The following is a 13,981-nucleotide window of genomic DNA, read 5'->3' as shown; positions in this document are numbered from 1 at the left end:
GTGAATAAATGCCTGTTCACAGTGCCCTGATGGTAAAATCTGGCAAGAGTGCTGTTATGGGGCTGAACATCCCCCTGGCTGAGTTTACAAAAAGAATTAAACAGAAGATCCACTACCAGCAGCATTCCTACTTTTATCAAACTTTCAAGGAACTGACTCATTGCTAAGGAGTAGGAAAAGACAGAATGGAAAATCCCTACCAATTCCTGCTGGCAGGATGCATTTATGGCAGCTTTCTCTCAGGTGATGATTTCCTGGTGATCAGTCATTTGTTGCACATTGAACAGGGCTCCCAGATGAACTGAAGTGAGTTAGGTGGAAATAATATGGAGGCAAGCAGAGACATGTATTTGACAGCATTTCTTCCACATTATTTAGCACAGTACTCTTTCACAGTGGTTCTGTCTTCAGTGTATTGCACTCACAGTTTCCTATCATGCTGTACCTTTAAAAGGATGCACATGCAGAGACTCACTCCAGTACACACAGTTTTCAAGGATGCTCTTCCTCCCCCTCTTCTGACAGTCTGGCTAAATACACAGAAGACAAGGACAGTGAATAGTTACCGCCTTTTTTTCTCCTCAAAAGGCGACGTCCTGTCACTTGAATTTTAAGATACTTCTGTAGAGTCATTGTTGTATTTTGCTGTGTTGGGTGTTGTTTGCTGAGTGTGGGAGCTACCAATTTATATGAGAGCAGAACCATGCTGTAGGATTGTAAAACAGAGATTGTTTAACTATGGAAACTCCAGAAGCAGACAAATCTCACATTAACCTTTGTTTTCCTGTTCATAGAAGGCTTGCTCACAGCCGGCCAGCACTTAAGTCAGCACAGCAACAAGGAAGGCATGCTCCCTGGCTGGTCATGGAGATGGCTATTTCTTGTCTTGGTCTTCTGATTTCAAGAGCCACAGGTGTCTGGACAATCAGAATTGCTCATTAGCTCAAACTAAATGGGGTCTACCTCTTTTTTCATTCTCAGGATGACAACAGACAAAGAGAACAGAGAGAGAGCAGAGATGCGCCTTTCTGTGCTTGTAGAAAAAGCATTTAGGATGCCCTTACTGCCATAGGCAGTATAAAGGTCGGCCATAAGCACTTCTATCAAACAACCCACACATGCAGCCCGTGTTCACATAATGTATCTTAAAATATACTGGCAAATCACCTCAATAATGAGTAAGCTGTTTGTCTCATTTCCCATCAGTTCATTTCTCAGAAAATTACCATGGATGAAATGAAGCAATTTATGGACATACGCCCCTGAAGTGAATTCTTCCTTATGCACATCATCATCTTGGATCACAGCTTTCACTTTAAACTTGTGCTCATGTTATACTCATTCTGGTTTTGTTTGTTGTCCTGATGTTCCAAGCCTAAATCTTAGTGAGTCTGACATAATGCAGGTTAGGACAGGTGGCCAAAATCACTTAAATAAGATTTGGAGGAGGAGTTAGTTATTTTTCATGACTACAAATAAGAAGTAAATATTAAAATATGACATACTAAAATCTGAACAATTAAATTCAGTTGTATAACTAAGTTTTATTTTCAGATAAGTTCTACAACGTCATAAACATATGTCATTGCCAATAACTTCTTACAATAGAGACATCAAAGAATATTTAATTACAGTTTTAGTTCTCTTAGATGCTTATTCCTGGTTTACTTGGTTAAAATATGACCTACGAAGGCTGCTCCAAAAGTAATGCCTCTTATTTTAATATGTTGGATCACGAGGTCAGAAGTGAATGTTGGTGATCTGGCAGTAAAAGTTGAACCTTCCCACCAACATCCCATGACATTTTGTTGCTGTGTGACAGCATAGCAGCAGAGGGAGAGTCAGACAAAATGGTGTCTGACATGGAAGTGTGTAGGAAGCAAAGGGGTGGCACTGAATTTCTCCATGCAGAAAAAATGGTGCCCACTGACATTTATTGAGACTTGATGAAGGTTTATGGATACCAAAAGTGGATGTGAGCACAGAGAGGCGGTGGCTGCTGCATTTCAGCAGTGGCATCAGTGACAGTGGGTCATCCTTGCTGGTGCAGATTGTTATGAGCATGGCATGCAGACTCTTGTTCATTACAAGTGAAAATGCACAGCTGATGGTGGTGACCGTGTTGAAAAAAAAAAAAAGTTTTGTAGCTGAGAATTTGCTCTATGAAATAGTGTTATTGTTCTCTTTGTATCAGTTGTAGTTTGCACAGAAATAATTAGGAGGCATTACTTTTGGAGTGACCTACATACCGTTGTGCTCCATGTTTGGTTTTTGATTCAGCTTGGAATAGCACTGGGAGTAGTGATGTGCCTCTGAGATTGTTTGCATGCTGTTTTATCTAGTAAATAAGCAAGGCAGTGGTTTAACTCCCACCTTAATATTGCTGGTTAAAGAAAAGTGGACCTTCATCTTTACACCTGTTTCTGTGCCTGTGAAAATATATCTACAGACCATATGTTTTCAAAAGGGAGTTTTATGATAAACCTTTGCTCCCTATTTTGTAATTCTATTCAAATTAAGAATTTGAGAAATTTAGCTTACACTGTATGCAAATCCTTGTAAGTAATACACGCATTCCCTTTTATGTGAACAGTACTTTGTTAATGGCTCAAGAATTAAGGGAGTTTACATTTTAAACACTTTAGTTTTTAATTGGCTGAATATTAATCACAGATCACTTTCAGTTCTGTTGTGATATGCAAATTATTGATGTCTCAGATGTATTTGTTTTCAGGTATCAGTCTATCCACATCATGCAAAGTAACATTCTGCAATTATTTCAATTAGATGCAGCCAGCCTTCAGAGCAAGCTATGTATTTCATTTCTGCCAATGAAGAGAGCAGTTGCTATTTTCCACCCTTCATGTTTACTGCCCAGAACTACCTACCGCTCACAAGCAGTACGAGGGCAATACATAAGCAGTTCTCTACCTGAATTACATTCGCATCCACAGTAAAGGACAAACAGTTGAACTCCTCTTGCGAGATGTCACTTGGTTAACTGGTCCTTCTGCCTGGGAAGATGTTACCTTCTCTGGGGGTTTTAAAAATCATGTTAGAAAACGTAAATAGGAGTTGTTAATTAGCAGAATCTGCTTTGCACAAGTGCCATAGCTGTAGAGGATTTTTACATCAGACTGCAGCTGTTACCTAAGCAGAAGCGGAATTCCACCTAGCCACAAAGAACGAGGCACACGAATAGCTGCGTTGTCTCAAGACAGGATCGCTCGTGTCTCCTCACAGTGGTTTTGTTCCATAATTGCGATTCACATTAAATGCAGTAAATGTTACCATCCTGCCCACTCAGTTTCCACCTCTACTTTTGTTTCAAGGCGGGGGAGGGGGGCAGCCGCCTGAAAAGCCGGGGAGGGGCGGGGGGGGTTCCTTTCCTTCCCTTCCCTTCCTTTTCCCAGCCGCGGCGCGCACCCCGGCGCTGTGCGGGCGGGATGGACCCGTCGCGGTTGTGCCCGGGACCACACTTGTAGCTGCGGCCGCCCCATGGCAGCCCCGCGGCGCCCGGCCCGGCAGCGGGGCCCCGCCGCTCTCGCCGCCCCGGAGGGCGCCTCCCGCCGCGCCGCTGCCGCGTGAGCTCCGCGGGGTTCTCTCCGGGAAAGGTAACGGCGGCGGAGCTCCTCCCAGCGTGCGGGAGCGGCTGCGGGATCGCTTCCTCGGAGCGAAGTCTCCTTCCTCTCCGAGCAGCGCTCGGTGCGTGCGTGGCGAAGGGGAGGGGGCTCTCTCTGCGTGCAAGGGGTGGGCGAGAGCAGTGCGATGGGAGCGGGCGCCTGTGTGCAGAGGGATCCTTTCCCCGTGTGCGTGCGTGGGACCGCGGTGTCGGAGCAGGGTTCGGCGGGGCGATTGCTGCATGCGGCGGAGCCCGCCGAGGTACCGCAGCGCCGGGTTTCGCCTCGTTCCGCGCTTCGGCACCCGACGCGGCCAGGGGGCACACCCGGGCGGGCTCCCGGCTGCCCCCGGCGATCGGTGCGTGCGCGGAGCTGCCGGAGAGGAGAAACCTCGCGGGGAGAGCGGCGGAGCGGAGCGGGGCCGCGGGGAGCTCGGCCGCCGAGGTAGGGAAGGTGCCGAGCTCGCCGCGGAGCGCCGCCGGGAGCGTTGCCGGGGGCGGGCGGCAGCCCCGCTGGGCGTGAGTGCGGGCGGGGACGGGGCCGCGGAGGGGTTGTGTTTGTGTCGGCGTTCTAAATGGCTCTGAATTATTCCGAACGTCTTGTTATTACTACTGTTATTTTAAAGGGGGGGAGAAGGGGCAAAGCCGAGGCGGCAGTGCTTTCTGCCGGACCCTGTCCGCTCGCCTCTTCTTGGAGCCCCGGGCCAGCGGCTCCGCGCAGCGCTGCCCGCTTCCCTTTCCTTCCGGCGGAGGGTCTGCGGCCGGGATAACCGCTTAACCGCTGGAGGTGGAGATGGACTGGGGGAACGGGATCTGTGCCGTGTGAATGCGCTGCGGGCTGGACTTTGCAAAGGTGCGGGGAAAGGGTGGGGGAAGCGCGGCTGTACCTTGTTGCGAAGGGTTGGAAGGGACGAGGGCTGCATCGCCGCGCTGTGCCCGTTCCAAGCCGGAGTGTGCGCGGTGCATGAGCGCCCGGGTCTCTCCTGTGTTCCCCCGCCGGGAGGCAGAGGGCGACGGGGCTCCCGCTATAGAGGGGAGCCGGCAGTAGCCGAGCCGGCTCCGGCCATCGTGTTGCGGCAAAACATTGCGGTAGTGCCTGCACTCTTGGCCGGGCTCGCGACCCGTCGGCAGCGTCGTTCAGTGCCCCCGGTCGGCACTGGCCGGGCCCCAGGGCAGAGGAAGAGGAGGGGATCGGAGCGTGGGCGAGGCAGGCATACGGAGGAGAGGATGGAGCGGAGAGGTGCGGACGAGGGGCTGCCCCTGGGCATGGAGCCGCCCCGGGGCCGGGAGCCTGCGGGAATTAACAGCAGCTGCTCCGCGCCCTCTGTTCCCTGTGGTTCCTCTCCGGGGCCTCCTTGACCCCTTCAGCCGTCTCTTTCTCTCTCCCTTCCTTGCTCCTTAGTTTTCCCCCTTTCTCTTGTCCTTTTTTTCTTCCCTTCCTTGCTCCCCTGTCCCTCCTCTGCCCTCCCCTCCAGGTTCCTCAGCGCATCCTCTCCTCCCTGTGGCTCCGATTTCCCTTCCTCCCGCTGACTCCTGCTTTCTCCACTTCCATCCTGGCTCCCTCCTTTCAACTCGGTAGCTTCCTACAACGGGAAGTGAGAGGGACAACAAGTTGGGCAGTGGGGAAGGTGGGGGGGGCAATGCATAGATTATTGACTGATTTGTTAAAGGGACTGGGGGGAACTAGCTTCTGAAATGCTCTGACTCTAGTTCTGTGTGGAAAAATGGCAGCTCAGCTGGATGGGCTGTATGTGAAGGCTTCTTGAAAGCCACCTCTGTATCAGTGCAGGATGAGAGCAAATTACATAACGTTTTGCACGAAAAAAAAAAAGAAAAAAGTTCTTCTCAGGTTTCAGTAGTGTCATACTGGTGAACTGCGACTTACACCCTCCGAATTGGGGTATTGTTATTTCGGGGGATGGAGCTGAACGCCTTTGCATGCTTCTTCCATATCTGTGTGCTTCCATTGGTCCCCCACGACTGATCTTCTCATTTTCTGAATAGTTCATTGTATTTCTGTGATCAATTTCCTACTTATCTATTCAAACGAGGTATGCTGAGCAACAGAAGCACGATGTGTGCATGCCTATGTATCCCTTGCGTGAATTTCACTATTGTAGTGATGATAGTTTGTATGGGTCGATGCTATAGATACCTACACTAAGTACTGGCATTGCTTTCTGTGCCTGCATCTTCATCTTTTCTATATTATGCTTTCCCAACTCAGATACTTGGGTGCGCGTAACGTCAGTGTTTGTGTTTAATATCCCTGAAATGCATGGCAATGTATGAGCAGTGCAGGATCGGCGAGAGTATATATGCATAAAATTGGAATCTCCTTTGGTTATTTCACTTTGTTAGTTATGCATGTTTGTCATGTAGGGCAGATAGGAATATTTGACAGACCTTACAGTTATTTGTGTTTATCTACAGCAATTTACATTCTGCATTTGAAATTCTAGCTCTCGTGTGTTTGATTGTTGAAATCTTTCATGTTGTTCTAAATTCAGTGCTTGTAGTTTATCTATAATCCTTGGCAGGTACAGTAGCTCGGTGGAATACCGATGACTTTTTGGAACAATGACAACTGAAAAACGTTTTCTCTTTTCTTTCCTTCTTTCTTCTTTAGATACTTTGTCTTTGTTCAGGAGCCTAAGGTTGCTTGCTGATCACAAGAAGATGTTTCTGTGGCTCTTTCTGGTTCTGTCATCTCCAGTTTCTTCTACAACTGCAGATGCTGATATATCTGTGGAAATTTGCAATGTTTGCTCCTGTGTGTCGGTTGAGAATGTACTCTATGTCAACTGTGAGAAGGTTGCAGTCTACAGACCAAATCAGCTTAAGCCACCATGGTCTAATTTTTACCACCTCAACTTTCAAAACAACTTGCTAATTATTCTATATCCAAATACCTTTCTTAACTTTACACACGCAGTATCCCTGCAGTTGGGTAATAACAAGCTGCAGAACATTGAGGGAGGGGCCTTTCTGGGTCTTAGTGCATTAAAACAGTTGCACTTGAACAACAATGAATTAAAGATTCTCCGAGCTGACACTTTCCTGGGCATAGAGAACTTGGAGTATCTCCAAGCTGACTACAATTTAATCAAGTTTATTGAAAGGGGAGCCTTCAATAAGCTTCACAAGCTGAAAGTCCTGATCCTTAATGACAATCTGATTTCATTCCTTCCTGATAATATTTTTCGATTTGCTTCTCTCACCCATCTGGACATACGAGGGAATCGAATACAGAAGCTTCCATACATTGGAGTTCTGGAACACATTGGGCGAATTGTCGAATTGCAGCTGGAAGACAACCCCTGGAATTGTACTTGTGATTTGTTGCCTTTGAAAGCATGGCTGGAGAACATGCCCTATAATATCTATATTGGAGAAGCTATCTGTGAAACACCCAGCGACTTGTATGGAAGGCTGCTGAAAGAAACCAATAAGCAAGAGCTGTGCTCTATGGGAACAGGGAGTGATTTTGATGTACGCATTCTCCCTCCCTCTCAGCTGGAGCCTGGTTACAGCACTCCAAATGGTCACACCACTCAAACATCAGTGCACAGATTAGTCACAAAGCCACCGAAGACTACAAATCCTTCGAAGATCTCGGGGATAGTAGCAGGCAAAGCACTGTCTAATCGCAACCTCAGTCAAATTATATCCTATCAGACCAGGGTGCCTCCTTTAAGTCCTTGCCCGGTTCCCTGCGTTTGCAAAACACATCCTTCTGACTTGGGATTAAGTGTAAATTGTCAAGAAAGAAATATAGAGTCAATGGCTGAACTACTACCAAAACCATTAAATGCCAAGAAATTGCATGTAAATGGCAATTATATTAGGGATGTGGACACTATGGATTTCGTTGAATTTGAGGGGCTGGATTTACTCCATTTAGGCAGCAATCGGATTTCGGCGATCAGAGGAGAAGTTTTCCGCAACCTTACAAATTTACGGAGATTGTATCTCAATGGCAATCAGATAGAGCGCCTGAGCCCAGAAATGTTTGCTGGCCTCCACAACCTGCAATATCTATATTTGGAATACAATGTTATCAAAGAAATCTTAGCAGGCACCTTTGACTTGATGCCAAACTTGCAGTTGCTCTACCTGAACAACAACCTTCTGCGAAGCTTGCCAGCATACATTTTTGCCGGGGCACCACTTGCCAGGCTGAATCTGAGGAACAATCATTTCATGTATTTACCTGTAAGTGGCGTTCTTGATCAGCTGAAATCCCTTACGCAAATTGATTTGGAAGGTAATCCATGGGACTGCACTTGTGATTTAGTTGCTTTGAAACTGTGGCTTGAAAAATTAAACGAAGGTATTGTGGTGAAGGAATTAAAGTGTGAAACGCCTGTACAGTTTGCTAACATTGAACTTAAGTCTCTGAAAAATGAGATCCTCTGTCCTAAACTTTTAAACAAGCCATCTGCTCTGTTCACTAGTCCTGTGCCCGCTGTCTCTTTTACAACACCACTGGGACCGGTCAGGAGTCATCCTGGTGGCCCAGTTCCTTTGTCCATCCTAATCTTAAGCATATTAGTTGTGCTTATTTTAACAGTGTTTGTTGCTTTTTGTCTTCTTGTTTTTGTGCTTCGGCGCAACAAGAAACCAACTGTAAAGCATGAAGGGATTGGAAATCAAGAATGCAGTACTATGCAACTGCAGCTAAGAAAGCACGATCACAAGTCAAACAAAAAAGACGGATTAGGCGCAGAGGCCTTCATTCCTCAAACCATTGAGCAGATGAGCAAAAGTCATACCTGTGGCTTAAAGGAGTCTGAAACGGGCTTCACGTTTGCTGATCCACCAGGGCAAAAAGTCATTCTGAGAAATATGAATGACAAAGAGAAGGATTTATTGCATGTGGATTCCAGAAAAAGACTTAGCACAATCGATGAACTGGATGAGTTATTCCCTGGGAGGGATTCCAATGTATTTATTCAAAATTTTCTCGAAAGTAAAAAAGAGTACAACAGCATAGGGGTGAGTGGCTTTGAAATACGTTACCCAGAGAAACAGCAAGACAAAAAAAACAAGAAATCTCTAATAGGTGGTAATCATAGTAAAATTGTAGTAGAACAAAGGAAAAGTGAATATTTTGAACTAAAAGCTAAACTTCAAGGTTCACCTGACTACCTACAAGTCCTTGAAGAACAAACAGCTTTGAATAAAATATAGGTCATGCAATCTAATTGCCTACAGAGGACATTTATTTAATGATGAAAGTGCCTTTTGTTGACTTCTAACTTCCAAATACTATATTATATCGGTAGGCATAGAGGCAGGTGTATCCGAGGGTGTCTGATTAACTGTAGCTGCATATGATTTGTCAATTAGAGGAGAATTTCCTTAGTAGATTTTACTACATAAAGCTCATGCCCTGTGGAATCCTGTAGGGATACTGCAAACTCTATTGCCAAAGGGATGCTTTATACACGTTACACTGAATTTAACCTCAAGAGGCATATATGTTTTGTACCTTAAATGCAAAACCATCGTCTCCTTGTGATTTGTTAGAGCAAACACAAGAAACTTGGTACTGGTGTTCATACCTCAGCTGGGTCCTTCATCCTGCACGTGGATTTAAGTTGGTGGAACTGGAGTAATCCTTTTGTGGTGTTGTAATGGCACTGTTTAAAGATTATCTGAAAAGTAACAAGCATGCAAAGAGAGAACATTCGATAGTATGTGTAAATTGGTTACATTTATGGCCTGCATCTTGAAACCACTGGAATTATAATGTTAAATTGTGCAAATATTTGTTTAAAATATACCATGAATTACATACCTGTGGAATAAATTTGACCACTTGAAGCATACATGTCTATACATAACATTAAAAAAAAAAAAAAAGGAAAGAAAACAGTTCAACTTGACTTCTGCTATATTTGTGGCATCTGAAGAAAATATTTGCTGTTTATGCAGAACCTGTTGTAAGACTCATCTCCAATTAAACCTAGAGTTCCTTCTCAGTTATGTGAAAAACTTGCAACCCTAACAGGTTGTCCGAAATTGTCAAAATGCTTACTGTGTGAGCGTAGCAGAAATTATTTTTGTAACATAATTCATATTTATGAAATACTTTGTATACTAAATAGGAAAATATGTACTCCTTAATATGTATTTAATATGCCTGACTTGTTTTCCTGATCGCAATGCATTAATCATTCGATATAAATAAAAGCAGAACAATATACCAAACTGAAACCGGGGGATGTAATGTATAGAGTAATCCGGAATTAAGTGATCAGGTATCATAATAATAAAATTGTTCTGTACTATTCTTGTGAAATTAGCATATTATCTTATTTCAGATTTGGTACCAATGGTGCATTTTGAAATAGATTCATTAGTTTTTTAGTATTGTGTCTCAGGCAATTATTTTGCCACCGGTTGTCTTGCTTTTCAGGGTTTTACAGCTTAATCTGAGTAGTTTTCACTACATGTATTTACAGGAATTCATGATAAAAGTAATATTTCCATTGTATATGCATACATTTTCTGTTCTTACCTGTCTGGCTTCTGTCAGTTGGGGAAAAAAAAAAAAAAAAAGATCAGAAGAGTAAACAATATAGCAAATCACTTCTATTTAAAAACACAGTGTAAAATAACTATAGTGGTCTAAGCTCAGAGTATTGTGTATCTCATATCCAGAGAGTAAAACTTGCTTTTGTGAAAGCTGAATGTGAATAGCTAGGAAGAAAGAGTATTCAGGAGAATGGAAAATCCCCACTTATCTCACTAGTAGATGGTACCTTGAGATAAGAGTTGAGGTATATTGCTGAAGCATCGTACAGAAAATCTGCACTGTGAGATTAACAAAAGTTCCTTGACATGAACAGGAATTTTTCCATTAATTTCAAAGAGCTTTGGATTAGGCCCTCTATCTCCTTTGCTTCCAGAACTCTTTTTTTTTTTTTTTCTTTTAAAATCCTTGTCCACATTTTATAATCAATACATAAATCAATCAAGATTACAAGAATGTAAATACTAATGTTTGTCATGAATGTGAAAGGAGCAAATATTACAGCAAGACCCAACAGTACCACTGTGGAAAAGGCTATGTCAGCTCTTTCTGTTAGAAACTGCTAATTTCAGGGCTTTATGACACTGCTGTAAAATTTTTATTCCGGAATGATACTTGGCAAACAGCCTGCAGTATATTTTTACAAAGATTCCAAAAAAATGAGAAAAAAAAAGAAGAAAAATTCCCATATGGCTTCTTTATTCCAGAGAAAGCAAAACAAAAAGGCATTCTACTTTCAGGCATTCGTTTCTGCTCTTGTAACTTAGAAAGAGGGTTATTTTATTATTTTATCCATGGTATGAAATATTTAAATGACTGCAGATAATAAAATGATAACAGATTAATGAATGGCTGGATTTCTTTCAAAAAGATGCTGCTGTCCATGCACAATAATTTACTTCTTTCAAGCTGTCACAGGGATTTTCAGGAGATACTATGCACATTGCACTTCTGGCATAAAAAGTTCTTGGCCAGTAGCACAATACATGGCCAACACTTGAAGGAGAACATTTGAGCTCATTGCGTTGAGATTCTGTGGATCAAGGAGTTGGTAAAGACACATTGCCTTGAAAGACCATAATGGCTCCATTGGCAGGCTGAGGATAAAGGATCCTGGGACTGCTCTGCGCAGCGCTGGGCGCCTTGGAGGATGTGTCATTGTTCACAGGGATTTGGCAAAGCATGAGGCTTCTGACATGCTTCAGGGCATTGTCAGAGGTTGTAGTGTCCCGTACTCTTTTGTTGAATCAGATGTCAAAAATATGAAAAATAGCAAATTCACTAGTACTCTGAAATGATGTAAACCTGATACATTTACAGTGAGCATGGCCCTGAGTTAAAAGAACACTTAATAAATTCCTAGGATAAATAAATTAAATTAATGTTTCCTCTCTCGTTCTCTCTCTCTCTCTCTCTTTTTTTTTTTTCCTACCTATGATCTTGTGTTCACTGAGGCAGGAAGAACTGAGCCATTTATGCTGTACCATTACATTGGGTCAGATTTTCCTACCCTTTGAGGTCCCAATCTGGTAAAGCCTTTAAACAAATTAAATCATGTATGGAGTTGTTATTCTTGAGCTAATAATGTAGCACCTGCCCAAGAGTGGAGCTTGGATAGGTGGAATTGTGTTGTTGACTTCTAAGAGAGCAGGTGCAGAAGTGTTGTGTATAATGCGTAGATCCCTGCTGTCTAACTAACTACAAGCTGGTGGTTGCTCTTCATCCTCAAGTTGTCCATTGACCATTCTGGGATTATGCAACTGAATGTGGGTTCACCAGCATAAAGATTGCACAATCTGGACCTTCCTGTTGAAATTCTCCCTGGTTGTTTTACATTTGTGGTGCAATACGTAGGTATAATACTGTGAGTAAAGAATGCAGAAGTTGGCAAAACACTATTTCTGTGACACTGTTACTTTGAATGACAACTTTATTATCAGTTTATTTCCTCCATGTTTTCAAACAGTGTATGTGTCTGTACAGCAGTTTTAGTGTAACATTCATTCAAATCTACAGTGAGTCGTTCTGGGAAAGTGGCTCTTTGGATGTGGCTTAACAGATGTTTGTTATATTGGTTTGAGTGGCCATGATTGTAAAATGGCTGTTAAGACCCATAGACATCAACTAAATCTATGGTGGTGTTAACATAACCTGTTGTGTTCATTGTATTATAAAGAAGTTTACATTTTAAAACAAAATCAATAAAGTGTGATCATTTCCTTGAAAAAAAAATTGTGCAATTTTATCAGAAAGCAACTATTATGGTACAAGAGTGTGAGGCCGTTTTGTGAGTTATATTTTGCATTTAGTGTTCACGATTGACAGCGATATAGAAATCTATATAATAACATCTTTTTAAAAATGATTTTTATTTGAAAAAAGCCATAATGACATTATAAATTATAAAAGGCATGGCCTCTTGAAATAATGTTAAGAAATGTGTCAGAATCAACAGAACCCATTCAGAACTTGATGGTAGTATAATGTCTATTATATCTTTTGCATGATTTGTATATTGATATTGTATGAAATGAACACAGTGAGGGGTTTTTTTTTGTTGTTGTTTTTGTTTTGCTTTTGTTGTTGTTGGGTATTTTTGTTTGCTTGTTTTGTGGGATTTCTTTACTGGTTGCATCCAAAGAGTTGGGTAGGAAATATCAAAAGAATGTATTTATAATCACTCTATTTTCAAATAAAATAATAAAAAAAGAAACATATTGGTTTTATCCTGCTTCAGTCATTATTATCCTAGATTAGTTAATAATACCTTATAAAATCTAGTCCAATGTGAAACAGAAAACTGTAGGCTATGACTTTTGCTTGCTTTCCACAATGTCGAAACATCAGCCAGCATTTATGTAGAATTTTTATGAAATATTAATAAAATTGTTTGGTACCGAAGTGGTGTTTCTGAAACTAGACTTTGTTACATGCCTGTAATATTCTCTTTCAAAACATTTGTATACTGGAGAAAGAGAATCTACCATGTAGTTAAACATACACATTTTCTAACTACTTTGGATAGTTTGTGTTTTTTTTTATCTATTGTCTTAATCAAATCCTGTTTGCTTTTGTAGTATGTATAGAACCTCAGAAAACAGCTGTTTGCTTTAGTAACATGAGCAGTATTTATTTTTTGTTTGGGTTCTGAGATCTTCAACACGGAAATGCTCAGAGAGACAAAAACCAAAAAACAACTGTCTGTATACTATTTAAATTGGCTAGGTTATTTTTTTTTCCAATGAAATCTGAAAAGCCATCTTCTGGCAGTTTAGCTTCCAAATTTTGATTTTATAGTAAAAATGTTTATCAAAGTCTGGTAAAAAACTTAGTGGGAGGGGAGAATATGTTTCTAATTACGCTTTACTCATCCTTATGTGTTCTGATTGGTGTTGTGTTGAAAACTAATAGTAGGAATGTTAATACTCAGGGGAAAGCTCCTCTCAGAAGTGCACTGTGTAAACATATATTAGTATGTTAGCATGACATATATTAGTATGTAAGCATGGAAATAGAAATCAGACTAATTCAGCAATCTTCAGTGGAATCAAATCAGCTTTACTCTGCTGAAGACTAAAGCGGAAATTTACCGTACTATGTGAGGAGCTGATCCTTATGGCAATGGAATAAAAAAACCAAACTATACTGTTTTGTTGTTTTTTTTTTACTTTTTTTACTTGAAAGAAAATACAGTCTTACTTTTTAATCATGTGTGATAGAGCTGTTCTTAATTTCAAATAACAGTGGGACAGAATATAGAGTAAGTGCAGTTCCGTGCCCGTTTGATGTCAGAGGAACTGTATTGATTTAAGAGCTGTGGG

The 13,981-nt window shown here is 42.1% G+C and overlaps 1 protein-coding gene across 2 annotated transcripts; it reads left to right on the top strand.

The window, feature by feature from the left end:
* Window positions 1-3,611: 3,611 nt before the first annotated feature.
* Window positions 3,612-13,337, top strand: SLITRK4 (SLIT and NTRK like family member 4). Of its 2 annotated transcripts, none has more exons than XM_052673336.1 (2): window positions 3,612-3,705; window positions 6,249-13,337. In XM_052673336.1, exon 2 carries the CDS (start codon window positions 6,299-6,301, stop codon window positions 8,810-8,812), a length of 2,514 nt encoding a protein of 837 aa, XP_052529296.1. In that variant the 5' UTR covers window positions 3,612-3,705; window positions 6,249-6,298; the 3' UTR covers window positions 8,813-13,337. The 2 variants fall into 2 exon arrangements, with proteins under 2 accessions (XP_052529296.1, XP_052529295.1); XM_052673335.1 differs by lacking the exon at window positions 3,612-3,705 and adding an exon at window positions 3,714-4,064.
* Window positions 13,338-13,981: the final 644 nt, after the last annotated feature.

This window comes from Tympanuchus pallidicinctus, unplaced genomic scaffold, assembly GCF_026119805.1.
Source record: "Tympanuchus pallidicinctus isolate F22 unplaced genomic scaffold, pur_lepc_1.0 scaffold13, whole genome shotgun sequence".
Classification (NCBI taxonomy): domain Eukaryota; kingdom Metazoa; phylum Chordata; class Aves; order Galliformes; family Phasianidae; genus Tympanuchus; species Tympanuchus pallidicinctus.
Note: the sequence above shows the minus strand (reverse complement) of the source record. Positions and strands in the feature narration are given on the sequence as shown.

Bases quoted from the DNA above. Each gene is read 5' to 3' on its own strand.
- SLITRK4 (XM_052673335.1), top strand. From the start codon at position 3,863: ATGCGGCGGAGCCCGCCGAGGTACCGCAGCGCCGGGTTTCGCCTCGTT. The intron at 4,065-6,248 runs GTAGGGAAGGTG...TTTCTTCTTTAG, and splicing joins CGGGGAGCTCGGCCGCCGAG to ATACTTTGTCTTTGTTCAGG.